The sequence below is a fragment of the Pongo pygmaeus genome, chromosome 2, assembly GCF_028885625.2.
Source record: "Pongo pygmaeus isolate AG05252 chromosome 2, NHGRI_mPonPyg2-v2.0_pri, whole genome shotgun sequence".
NCBI lineage: Eukaryota > Metazoa > Chordata > Mammalia > Primates > Hominidae > Pongo > Pongo pygmaeus.
Window position 1 is genome coordinate 1,176,829 of NC_085930.1, and position 13,692 is coordinate 1,190,520.

At 34.2% G+C, this 13,692-nt stretch overlaps 1 protein-coding gene across 10 annotated transcripts in view; it reads right to left on the reverse strand.

Annotated features, from left to right (window-relative positions):
- Positions 1 to 6,799: 6,799 nt before the first annotated feature.
- The window catches only part of ARL6 (ADP ribosylation factor like GTPase 6), a 36,768-nt gene continuing 29,875 nt past the window's right edge, over positions 6,800 to 13,692 (reverse strand). For 4 of the 10 annotated variants that reach the window (XM_063661451.1, XM_054481298.2, XM_063661452.1 and 1 more), the window contains one exon: positions 6,800 to 10,023. In XM_063661451.1, the coding sequence (XP_063517521.1) occupies positions 9,998 to 10,023 (26 nt within the window). In that variant the 3' untranslated portion in view covers positions 6,800 to 9,997. Of the gene's footprint in view, positions 10,024 to 11,257; positions 11,454 to 13,692 lie in introns of all 10 variants that reach the window. The other 6 variants (XR_010125655.1, XR_010125654.1, XR_010125656.1 and 3 more) reach the window with 3 other exon arrangements.

Here is a 13,692-nt window from a genome sequence, read left to right on the forward strand (position 1 = left end):
AAGTGGTTTGCTCATTTTTGTTGTTGCTGTTGGCTTCTTTCTATTGATATATAATAGGTCTTTATATATTATGCAAGTTCTTTTTCAGATATATATATATTGTGGATTTTTTTCCTGTTATGTAGCTTGTTTTCCATTTTTAAAAATTGGACTGTTTGTCTTACACTTCAAAAGAAGTTGTAGTTGTTGGGTGTAGTGTTCTACACATATGAGTTGGGTCTATTTGGCTGACTGATTCAGATCATCTATGTGTACTGTATTTTTTTTGTCTAGTTATTTTACCAATTGCTCAGGAAGAGGTATTTAGATCTCCTACTGTAATTGTGAAATTGTTTATTTCTCCCTTTATCTGTCAATTTCTGCTTTATGTATTCTGAAACTTTGTTATTGGATGCACACACATCTGTGATGAATCATAATAAAATGTCTTTATCTCAGTTAATTCTTTTTGTTTTGAAGTCTATTTTATCTTATATTAATATATGCACTCAAACCTTCTTATACTTACTGCTTCCGTAATCTTTTCTAATACATTTACTTACAACATGCCTGTATCTTTATATATTAAATGCATTTCTTGCAGAGAGCAGATAGTTGAGTTATGCTTTTCAAAAATTCATTCTGCTTATTTCTGATTTTAATTGGAGAATTTAATCCAATTAATGTATTCCAAGTATTGATATAATGGTACTAAGGACTGTTTCTTCCTTCTGTGTTTTGTTCCTTTGTCTCCCCTTTCCTTATTATGTGGATTACTTGAATATTTCTTAAATTCTATTTTAATGTATTGGCTTTTTAATATTTCTTTTCCATATTTTTAAATAGTTGCTCTAGGGATTACAATATGCATCTTTAATTTATACTGTCTATTAGAGTTAATATTGTATCAATTCTTGTAAAATGTAGAAGTTTTACAACTGTTTGGGTCCTTTATCACCCTCACCATCCTTTTTTATTACAGTCATCATATGTTATTTGTATGATGTCTACGTACATTATTAGCTCCACACAAATGTTATTCTTTTACTTAAACATTCACATGTATTTTATGGGTATTTTTTAAAAAGCCTTTTACATTTACTCATATATTTATCATTTCATTACTTCTTGAAAATTAGACTTTTCCTTTGGTGTAATTTCCCTCCACCCTGCAGAATTTTTTCTTAGTTTCATATCTTGGAATTCTGGATTAACTTTCTTATTTTTCTTTCAGCACTTTAAAAGATACTGTACTACTGAATTTGGCATAGTTTCTAATAAAAATCAACTTTTTTATATCAGTTTGTATAGAAACTTATTTGTATCACTTTTACTCTATAAATAAGGTTTTCTTTCCTCTGGATGTTTTTGATATTTTCTTTGGTTTTCAGCAATTAGCTTTGCCATATGTAAGTTTATTTGTTTTGTATTTACTCTATTTGGGGGTTTCTGAGCTTTTAAAATCTATAAATTATGCCTGTCATTTAATCTAGATGTTTTCAGCTATTATTATTTCTTCATAAATTTACTCTGCTCCATTCTTTCTTTCCTATCCCTGTGAGCCTCCAATTGCATATATTAAAAAATCTTTTTCTATTATCCCACAGGACCCTTAGGGAATGGCTAGTTTGTAGAGCAGTCAGAACATGCACATTTATCAATTAAGTTTGTAGTTTTATATGGTTGAGTTTCATGGCACCCCAAAATAATTACAATAGTAAAAACCACTGATCACAGATCATCATTAACAAATATAATAATAATAATAATGAAGTTTTAAATATTGTGGGAATTAGCAAAATGTGATACAGAGATACAATGTGAGCAAAAGGTGTTGGAAAAATGGTGCTGATAGACTTGCTCAACGCAGGGTTGTCACAAACCTTGAATGTGTAAAAAACAGGGTATCTGTGAAGCACAATCAAGTGATGCTCAATTAAATGAGGTATGCACTATTATTTTTTCTGATTGCAGTTCATTAGTATACTATCTTAATATATGACTATACATTAATATAAATTTAGCCCCTTTGAAAAACAATTTAAAGTAGGGCTAAAGAAAAAACAAAATCATGAGTTAACTGAATATAAAAATTTCCTTAGAATAAGACACTCTTAGCATGATAACTTTTCATTCTGTCATGAAATAATCTCATGCAGGCATTTTTCTCAGTTTGTTTCTGGGAGGTAGAATATATTAAGAGTGAAGACAGAAATTTAAATAAATATAAAACTGATGTGATTAAGTTAGATAAAGAGTACTGTATAATCTTTAAGACAAATTTAGGTCTTCTTTGAGGTGACAGTAATTTGAATGTTATATCAAAAGGAAATATAATTGTAGGCTCAATAAATATAGTTGCTGCTTGCATACTCATTCTACTTTAGGGAAAGCCTTATTCATCTAAAGACTAAGAAGCTGCTCACTTAGTATGATTTGGTTGGTACCGATATCAATGGAGGCTTCCACCTCAGGATGTTCCTGATCCCTTTCAAGAAAGAGTCATAGTCTATTTGTACCCATTCCTCTCACAGACAATTGAGTATCTCTGTTATATCTAAAGTTGTTATTAGAAGAAAAATACTGCCTCTTGTCTTTATATAGATTCACACTTCATTTTAATCAGCAAACATATCAGTAATTTTTTTCCGAAGTCCTGTGTTAGATATATTCCGTATTAGAAAAGACAAACTTTAACATTAACAAGATACCATGTAAATATAGGGTCTTAAAAATCTTTTCATTTGTTATTAAAAAATCTTGTGCTGCTATGCATAAATAAAATGAAATTATTCACAGTATGGGGGTTTTACAATGTGAAAAGCAATAAGTGATATTTTATGAAACTATAAACTCACTGAATTAGAGTATTTAAGATAATAATAACCCAGCATCTAAAAATGCACTAAAAATACTATCAAATGTATAATAAAGTTCCCAGAAATGGCAAGAGGTAAGAGCTGATGTATCATATTTAAGAATTACAAAAAACAACATGTTTTTTAAAAAACTCAAAAACTTGGTAGGAATAGTATACTTGCAAGACATAACTATAAATCTGCCTAAGAAAGTCCCAGGGAGGAGTTAGTGATCCCCAAAGTGTGAGCTTGCTATGACTTTAGGAAGGTGCATGCATACTGATACACACACACACACACCCCCCACAGAGCCTAAGAAGGGCGTGAATGTGAAACTGGCTTTAACTCCAACAGTAATGATTACATTTAATTGGAGGACACATAAATCAATTGTAGTAATATAACATTGATACTTCATAAATTATTTGGAAGAATTTATAAACTTTTCAAAGAGATTATAAGAGACAGACCAAATTCTGAGCCTAGTCCTTTGTGGACATGTTATTCGTTTAGGTAAATGGCAAAGGTTTAGAACACTGATGCATGATCATGAAATGTCTGTAATGAAGTAAACATTCTTAGCTATGCTTGTTACATAACTCAAAAATACACATATCTACAAATTGAATTATAAAAATGTTTCTACTGCAGGGAAGTTTAAATTTTTTCCAATCTGTCCACAGATTAACAGGAAAAAAGACATACACATTTATTTTGTGCAGTCATGTTCACAGGAGTCACACAAAATATAAAAACTCAAAGAAATGGCCATATGGAGTTTTTATACCATCCTGAGGCTACAGAAAGAATAGCTAGAAGCTTCACCCAAAACAGTTTATGGTGGCAAGACAGGTTATGGGAGCGGGGAAGAGGAGGCTTGGCTAGCAAAGGTTGTCTGGTTATATAGATGAAACCTCACAGATAGCAGAATCTCAGTTAAAGGTGTCAGACTCTCAGTTAATCTTTCCTTGATCCAGACATGGGAGGGCCTCAGAGAAAGCTTGGCTGCATCAGTGCAGATTTTCTCTACAGTAGAAAATCGTTCCCACAAAAGACAGCTTTGTAGGGCTACTTGTGTTTGCAGGCCCTCTGCATAGCTTTCTCAAAATACACCAAATAAGTATATTTTGGCGTGAAATATTTTTGTTTCCATCACTATATTCTAACATATATATTTCAAGACTATCAACAGTAGCTATCATTTACCTCAAAATATTGGTAAAAATCATCAGGGAATCTGAAAGTCCAAGCCAGATGCTTGGGGACAATTTGTAAGTGTGACTATACTTTTAAAAGTTAACATATTTGATGCTTCGTAATCTGCCTTATCTCTTGCCACCCATTTAAAGAAAAGGAAGAACAAAAACCAGAAGGCCAAGACTTCATACTTTTCATACTTAATGGGAAATTAAAGGAATTTCAAAGAGCATTGCTTTTCAGCCATTTGCACCTAATTTTTCATTTTTAATACAATTATTTAAGAAGGAAGTAATTTCAAATTGTTCTATTGCAATTTAGAACGTTTAGCTTTGCTGTGAAGCTATGTAAAAGGTAAGAACACAGATTCCGGAGCCAGATCTTGTAGACTCAAAATCTGGTTTCTTCCATGTATTTGCAATATGCTATCTCTTGCCTCACTTTATCATCTGTTACAGGGGTCAACAAACTTTTTATGTAAAAGGCATCAGACAGTATACGTTTTAGGCTTTACAGGCCACACATAGTCTCTGTTGCTTTTTTTTTTTTTTTTTTTGAGACAGAGTCTCACTCTGTCGCCCAGGCTGGAGTGCAGTAGTGCAATCTTGGCTCACTGCAACCTCCACCTCTTGGGTTCAAGTGATTCTCATGCCTCAGCCTCCTGAGTAGCTGGGACCACAGGCACATGCCACCACACCTGGCTAATTTTTGTATTTTTAGTAGAGACGAGGTTTCCCCATGTTGGCCAGGCTAGTCTAGAACGCCTGTCCTCAAGTAATCCACCTGCTTCGGCCTCCCAAAGGCCGATTACCTGCTGGGATTACAGAGATGAGCCACTATGCCTGGCCTAACAACTCTTTAAAAATGTAAAATACTTCAAACTATACTACAAGGCTATAGTAACCAAAACAGCATGGTACTGGCACCAAAACAGAGATATAGACCAATGGAACAGAACAGAGCCCTCAGAAATAATACCACACATCTACAACCATCTGATCTTTGACAAACCTGACAAAAACAAGAAATGGGGAAAGGATTCCCTATTTAATAAATGGTGCTGGGAAAACTGGCTAGCCATACGTAGAAAGCTGAAACTGGATCCCTTCCTTACACCTTATACAAAAATTAATTCCAGATGGATTAAAGACTTAAATGTTAGACCTAAAACCATAAAAACCCTAGAAGAAAACCTAGGCAATACCATTCAGGACATAGGCATGGGCAAGGACTTCATGTCTAAAACACCAAAAGCAATGGCAACAGAAGCCAAAATTGACAAATGGGATCTAATTAATCTAAAGAGCTTCTGCACAGCAAAAGAAACTACCATCAGAGTGAACAAGCAACCTACAGAATGGGAGAAAATTTTTGCAACCTACTCATCTGACAAAGGGCTAATATCCAGAATCTACAATGAACTCCAACAAATTTACAAGAAAAAAAACAACCCCATCACAAAGTGGGTGAAGGATATTAACAGACACTTCTCAAAAGAAGATATTTATGCAGCCAACAGACACATGAAAAAATGGTCATCATCACTGGTCATCAGAGAAATGCAAATCAAAACCACAATGAGATAACCATCTCACACCAGTTAGAATGGCGATCATTAAAAAGTCAGGAAACAACAGGTGCTGGAGAGGATGTGGAGAAATAGGAACACTTTTACACTGTTGGTGGGACTGTAAACTAGTTCAACCCTTGTGGAAGTCAGTGTGGCGATTCCTCAAGGATCTAGAACTAGAAATACCATTTGACCCAGCCATCCCATTACTGGATATATACCCAAAGGATTATAAATCATGCTGCTATAAAGACACATGCACACATATGTTTATTGTGGCACTATTCACAATAGCCAAGACTTGGAACCAACCCAAATGTCCAACAATGATAGACTGGATTAAGAAAATGTGGCACATATACACCATGGAATACTATGCAGCCATAAAAAAGGATGAGTTCATGTCCTTTGTAGGGACATGGATGAAGCTGGAAACCATCATTCTCAGCAAACTATCGCAAGGACAAAAAACCAAACACCGCATGTTCTCACTCATAGGTGGGAATTGAACAATGAGAACACCTGGACACAGGAAGGGGAACATCACACACTGGGGCCTGTCACGGGGTGGGGGGAGTGGGGAGGGATAGCATTAGGAGATATACCTAATGAAATAATGAGTTAATGGGTGCAGCACACCAACATGGCACATGTATACATATGTAACAAACCTGCACGTTGTGCACATGTACCCTAGAACTTAAAGTATAATAATAAAAAAAAATGTAAAATAAACATTAAAGGCAGTACAAAAATGGGTTAGCAGTTTACTGACACTTGATCTATATAATAGAGATAATACTTACCTCACAGGGTTCTTATGACAATTAAATGAATATATGTAAAGTGCTTACAAAGTATTGGCACATTGTAAAAGCTATGTTTATCATTCCTACTATATTTCTAATCAAATTTTATTTTCAAAATATCTAGTATTCCTGGATGACTTTTAGCATTACTTGGTGATTTGAAATTTGGAGACATCTGTCTTGGTTTATTCTAAATTGCCAGAAAAGCTGTTTAACACAGTATGCCGATGAAGCTTCAAAATCTGGCGTTGAAATCAAGTGATTGGAAGAAAGAGCCATAAAGGTTCTGAGGCAGGCGAAGCTGAGCAGGAGCATCCATACGGAGAAAGACGAAAATGTAATAACTAAGTAACCTGAAACATTCAATTAAACACAATAACCATTTCTTAATAACTATAGTATTTCTCTCTAGTCGCAGACGTACACAAACCTGTTTATTTAGGTGACCTTGTAATACCAGTCATTTATTTTTATGAACAAAGGGAATAATCAGAAAGCAGAAAATAAGCACAAACTCAGTTACAATGCAATAGTATTTTAATGCACATGCACCAGAGTTATAAGCAAGATGAATTTGCCTTAAGCATTGCAACTGACTGAATGTTTGTGTTCTCCCAAAATTTCTATGTTGAAATTCTAAGCCCTATGTGATGATATGTGATGATATTAGGAGGTGGGGTCTTTGGGAGGAGCCACGTGAAGATGTAATGGGATTCATGCTCTTATCAAACAGACTCCAGAGAGGTCTCTTGCCCTCTTTTTGCCATGTGAGGATACAAGAAGATGGCAGTCTGCAACCAAGACGGCTCTCACCAGAACCCAACCATGCTGGTAATCTGATCTCAGACTTCCAGCTCCAGAGCTGTAAGAAATAAATTTCTGTCATTTATAAGCCACCCAGTCTATGGTACTTTGTTATAGCAACCTGAAATGACTAAGACAAGTATTATCAAGAGTAACTGCACATATTTATGAAAGTCACAACATGATATAAAAAAATTACAAAGAAAAAATATCTTAAACAACAAGGAGACAATTTGTAACTTTTTCACAGAGAGCTTAGAAATAAAAAACAAACATATAAAACCCAGCTCTTTTATGATTTATAAAGCACAGGCTGAATAGGGCCATATACAAATATTTAAATATTTAACATACAAGAGGATAAGTTTCAAACATTTTTACAAGGTGTTACATTCAAATACAGAGCTTAATGAATTAAACTCTGTAACACACTGATGTCTAGACATGAAAGAAAACTTGCTTGAGCTTTAATAAAATACATTTTAATTGTATAATATGCTAAATACAAATGCAATAATCTCAGCTTATTCACACTTATATGGCATCCTGTGACTACACTGTTGCCCAACTTACTTCTACATAATCTTTACATGAAAATGTGGAGTAGGGATGGATGTTTATAGACTAAAAACTAGATTTTGGAGATCATGAGAACAAAGAAAAAGGGTACTTCTCCTTCTTCTAAATATTTGCATAGGTATGAGCTACTGTAGTTTGTGGAATACCAAATAATTTAATGTCAAAATAGTTTTAAGGACTTTTATCAAAGTCATTTATATCCAGAGTTTAAAATTTGAGTAGTGTTAATAGCTTTAAAAGAAAAAAAAAGAAAACAAAAAAAGCAAAGAGTAGTCTCTAGTCTCTGACCTTCCCTCTACCATCCCTGTCCTGGTTGCTGTCCCAAGTAAGAGCCTTTTCTATCATTTCAATTGTTATTCTGGCAGATATATCTGTATTTCTAATATCTATCATACTCTTGAATCATCTGTCTTAAAACAGACTGCTTGGTACTGAATCCTAGTACCAGACTTACCAGCTTTTTGAACTTTGGCAAATTACATAACATTTTAAGGCCTCAGTTTACTGATCTATAAAATGGAAATAATAAAACCTGCCACATAGGCTTATTGGGAGGATTAAATGATGAAAATTCTGTATGTGTGATACCTGCTTATAATATAATGATCATATAGTAGTAGCTATTATTAATTTTATTACTACCTTATGGTAAGTGAGTGAGGATTTGAATTCTCAATCAGTTCTTTCTCCATCCTAAAATAGTTGTAGCATATCAGTTTTTTAAAGAATTACATTCATTGTTTCCATCCTTATGTCCTTCCTATATCTGCAGCAACTTTAGATTAATGAGATTTTCATTTTGTATCCTCTAAAACAATTTACAAGAGAGATGGTAAACTAGCTAAGATGCTGAGCCATTGGAATTTTCTGGGTAACTTTCAATTTGCCAAATGCCAAATCACTGCTATTTCTGGACTATGAGAAACTGGAATATAGAACTTTTATTATAGCTTTATGTGCTTTTATTGAAATCTCTGTGAAACATATACCACTACTGCAGTTACTATAACATCTTTATTACTCACTTTTGCCTTCTATTTTCATCATTTTCAAAGCTAAGCATATTTGAGATGGTATATATTGTATATTACAGTTTTTCTTTATACGCAATGTTTATCAGGATCAACAATATTGCTCTATATACTGTTGCTCAGTGATTAAAATGAAGGTTTCTATTTAGAGTTCACAATTATAAGTGTTCTCTAATTTGTGAGAAATAATTTGTGTGCCTGAGATATGTCTAAAATTCTAAAGAACATTTATGTAGCAGTTATGTTCATGAAAAAGTTAAAAGTCACAATTTATTTTAACAAAGTGCTATGGTAAATTGGAGGCATTTAAAAGGGAAAAATAAGATGTCAGTAATGATTACTGAACAGTGAAACATTAATTTACTTTATACCTCTTAATCTGAAGATGCAATATTTTCATTCAGCCAATGAAATAAAATTAGATACTATGCATGGAAAGGTTCTCAAATTATCCCTCATTAAATTTTAAGTTCTCTGAAGATAAGGATATGTCTTATTTACCTCGTATCATCATTGCCTAGGACTATGTCTGACTAGTTGGTGTAGAGATGTTCAACATACACTGAATAAATAAATTCAGCTTAACTTAGTCTCAGATGGTTTACAAATGCTTGACAGTATGACACGAAATACCATACTAACAGAGCATTTTTTTCAGCATAAACAAAGCACACTAGTTGGTACATTATATTTTACATTTTATTGACAGTGACACATAGTAAAAATTGAATATATATTAATTACCCATGGTCCCCTATAAATACTTAAAGTTCTTTTTCACAAGCACAATTCATACTGCAAAGTCATAAACTAAATTTTTTAAAAAGACAATTAAAAAATAAAATACATTAAACATATCATAAATTATGATGGGATGGGACGGCTTATAACTGCCTTTTAAACATTCTACATACAATCAAATGTAGACCTTCACTAAGAAGTTGATAATTCTAGGGAGCCCTTTTAAGGGAATATTTAGTTTTTAAATAATTAATGGCCAAATTAGCATACCTGAAGTCCTATGTTCTTAAAAAGGTCAGAGTCCATAAATGCAAGCAGAAAATTATATTTTTTGATGCATAAACATCTTTTACAAAATGTAAAGTATTCTGTTTGCCTTAGATAGATTCCTTGAATTGAAAATTGCTGAGGTTTCCAACTATTATCTTTTCATGTCTTCACAGTCTGGATCTGATCTGATAACAAAAAACAAACAAAAATTATCAATCTCTATAGGGCAAAATCTATTTTCTAAAGTAATCTAAGTCAAATCTATACAACATGTTGGAAGCTTATGTATATATGTGCTTTTGTTATTATTATTTTTTAGAGATAGGATCTTGCTATGTGGCCCAGGCTGTACTGGAACTTCTGGGTGCAAGTGGTCCTCCCACCTGAACCTCTCTAGTAGTTGGGACTACAAGTGTGCACCAGGTCCAGCTACACCTGCTTTTTTAAAAGCGCAATTCATCTATAGTTATTATTTTTATCAAAGTTGTACATTCGCATAGAGTCAACTAGTTCTATGAGATTTCTAGGCAAAACAGCAGTACTTTGCTTCTTCTCCATTCTTCCCTTTCAGGGGCAACTACTTATAGCTCCCTTTTAGATGAATACTTATAATACCTCTAAATAATATACTTTTATTGTTACTTCTTCAAATATCATTTCCTTCAGTGTAATATGAGACATCAGCTCTCACACTCCCATGCTGCTCCTAGGCAACCCTCATAATACTTCTAATACCCCCATTCTCCTAACACACTAATATAGTCATTGCCAATATGATGACTATGTAAATGCTATTCACAGCTAAGACAGGTGGTATATTTACTTTTCCTCTTCTGTTCTATATTTTATCCCTCCTAGAGTTAATAATTGTCTTTCCCACTCCCATCCAACTCATCTATTTAATTGTATGTACTTAACACTAATTCAATTGCACCACTCCCAGAGTTTAAACCTTTATTACTATGAAGTACATTACACAGTCCATCTACTTTGCCTTCTTGAAGAACTCTTCCACAGAGTCTTATAAAAAACTCTAGAATCTATACTCATTTTCTCTATGCCTGCCACAGTCATTTTGTTACAATATCTTCTTTCATTATCATTCTAGGGTCTCCATGAATATCCTGGGGATTCCTTCCCCTACTCTCTGTGCTGGTTTTCCTGTCTCATGATCCCTCGATTTTCTCTTCTTGGTTTATTTCCTTTTATTTTTCTGATAATGCTGGTACCAAGATTTTCCTGTTTTTGAAAAATATTCTTCTCTGGCTACCTTAGTAAAAAGGATAGAAAGTAAATTCTTGAGATGCTGTATAGCTGAAGATGTCTTTATTCTACTGTCAAAATACACTGATACTGCCTGAGTATATAATTCTATTATTCCCTCCTTGGACTCTTCCAGGCATTTCCCAATTATCTTACAGCTTCCAAGTTGTTGCTGTTGATAAATCTGATGTATTCTGTTTTCTTATTCTTTTTTTCCTCAGGAAGCTTTCATTTTTTTTCTCAGGAAGTTTGCAGAATCTTCCATTGTTTGCAGCACTGAATTTTAGTAATGATATCTGCTGGTATGGGAATATTTTTATCCGCTGTATTGAGCTCTTGAGAGGCCTGTCAACTGAAAACTCATCAATTTAGTTCTAGAAAATACTGTGCGAGGATTTGCTATCCTCTATTTTTTTCTGTTCTCTCTTTCTGAATTTCCTATTATTTGGATATTGGGCCTCCTGAACATGACCCCTTTCTTTTCTTTCGAATTTTCTATTCTTTGTCTTTCTGCTCTACTTTCTGGGAGTATGCCTCTATTTTATCATCTTTTTTAAAACTAAATTTTTCATTTCTACTATTATATTCTTATGTTCCAAGAACTCATTTTTTTCTGTCCTTTCAAGTAGTTTACTGCCTTTATTCATGAAAGTAACACCTTCTCTTATCTCTCTGAGGATACTCTAACAGTTTTTTGAAATGTTCTCTCTATATAAATTCTACTTACTCGAACCCACTTTTCTTGTTTGTGCACATTCCCATATTTCATGTTTTCATCCTCAAATGCCTGGTCATCCTTTGCCATCTGCTCCTATGTATAAGTGAACACTAAAAAATTGATTGGAATTTGCAAACGTGTGTGAAGCTTGTCAAATGTGGTCTTCCTTTTAGTACGTCTGGCTAAGCCATTTCCTTGGGATCTCCAATATTAATACCTTTAGATCTTTGCTCTTAGGCTGGTCTGATTCCCCAAAGATGACTCTTCCTATAGGCTGCCTACTGTCATTGTTTTCTGGGAGAAATAGGAGCAGTAGAAGAGAGTTATAATATTCAGCATGAAAACTTTTTTTCCTCATTTTTCAATTCAGCACCACCAGACAGTTGTGCACCTAGGGTTTTCTAGTCCAGAGACACTGTCTTTGACTCTGCAGAGAATAAACCTTCAATTTTCTCTTAAAGGGAAGATATATAATCATATCTTCTCTTTTCATCCCACGTGCATCCTTATTTTCAATTTCCACCAATTTCTGAGGCTTTGCATCTGCAATGTAAATTAGGCTGCTTTTCAGCTTTCCCCACTGCTGGTTTAAGATTCAGCTTTCTCAGGTCTGTTAAGTAATTCAACATTGATCAAATATTCAGCTTCCAAAATTTGGTTGCCATTTTCACTACGTCCCTTCTTTTTGTCCCTATATATTAATATCTTTTTAAAAAGTCTCTTTACTGTTACTGAAACTTGGGGAGGAGATGAAACTAAGCATACTTGATCAATCTTCTTTCATTGGAATACTCCTGCATAGTTTGTAAGTCTAATATTAACATCAGGGAGCATTATTAACTTTTTCCATGCAGACAAAGCAATAAAATGAATATACTTTATTAGTTATTTGGGAAGATTTCTTTTTAAGAGTGCTAATTTGAAAGTTTCAGGGCAAAAAAACTTACAGTTCTGCAATAGTTTCTGTTTATTCTCTGGCAGTTTAAAAAATACTTCCTAGTCTATTCAGTGTTCTTGTCTTTGGGTTGTTCTACATACACAATTATTGAGACTGTTTCCAAAGACAATAGAATCATGCCATTACATGTGCCATTTAATATTTTACCAAAAAGCTTCTAACCTTAAACTTTATTTTTAAATTTTTTTGAGACAGTCTTGCTCTGTCACCCAGGCTGGAGTGCAGCGGCATGATCTCGGCTCACTGCAACTTCCACCCCCAGAGTTCCTGTCTAAGCCTCCCTAGCAGCTGGGATTACAGGCATGCACCACCATGCCTGGCTAATTTTCTGTATTTTTAGTCGCAATAGTGTTTCACTATGTTGGCCAGGCTGGTATCGAACTCCTGTCCTCAAGTGATCTGTCCACCTCGACCACCCAAAGTGCTGGGATTACTGGCATGAGCCACTGCCCCCGGCCCCAACCTTAAACTTTAAATAATAAGATTAAATTAGCCCCAAATGAACCAAAGGCCTTCTTGTTTGTCATACTAGGAAATTCCAGAATTCTGGAAGCAAAATAAGATATAAGTTCAGAATACCTTTCACAGCTACAGTCACATAAAGAACTTTGGCTAACACAAACTAATCTATATTTACTGCTATTTATTTTTTAAAAATAGATTTTTGTCTCTTTTCAAATCTAGAGACAGTTGGGAATATGACAATGTAAACTATTTGTTATTACACAGAAAATATAACCAAAGTGGCCAGGCGTGGTGGCTCATGCCTGTAATCCCACCACTTTTGGAGGCTGAGGCGGGTGGATCACCTGAGGTCAGGAGTTCGAGACCAGCCTTCCCAACACGGTGAAACCCTGTCTCTACTAAAAATACAAAAAATTAGCTGGGCATGGTGGCAGGCACCTGTAATCTCAG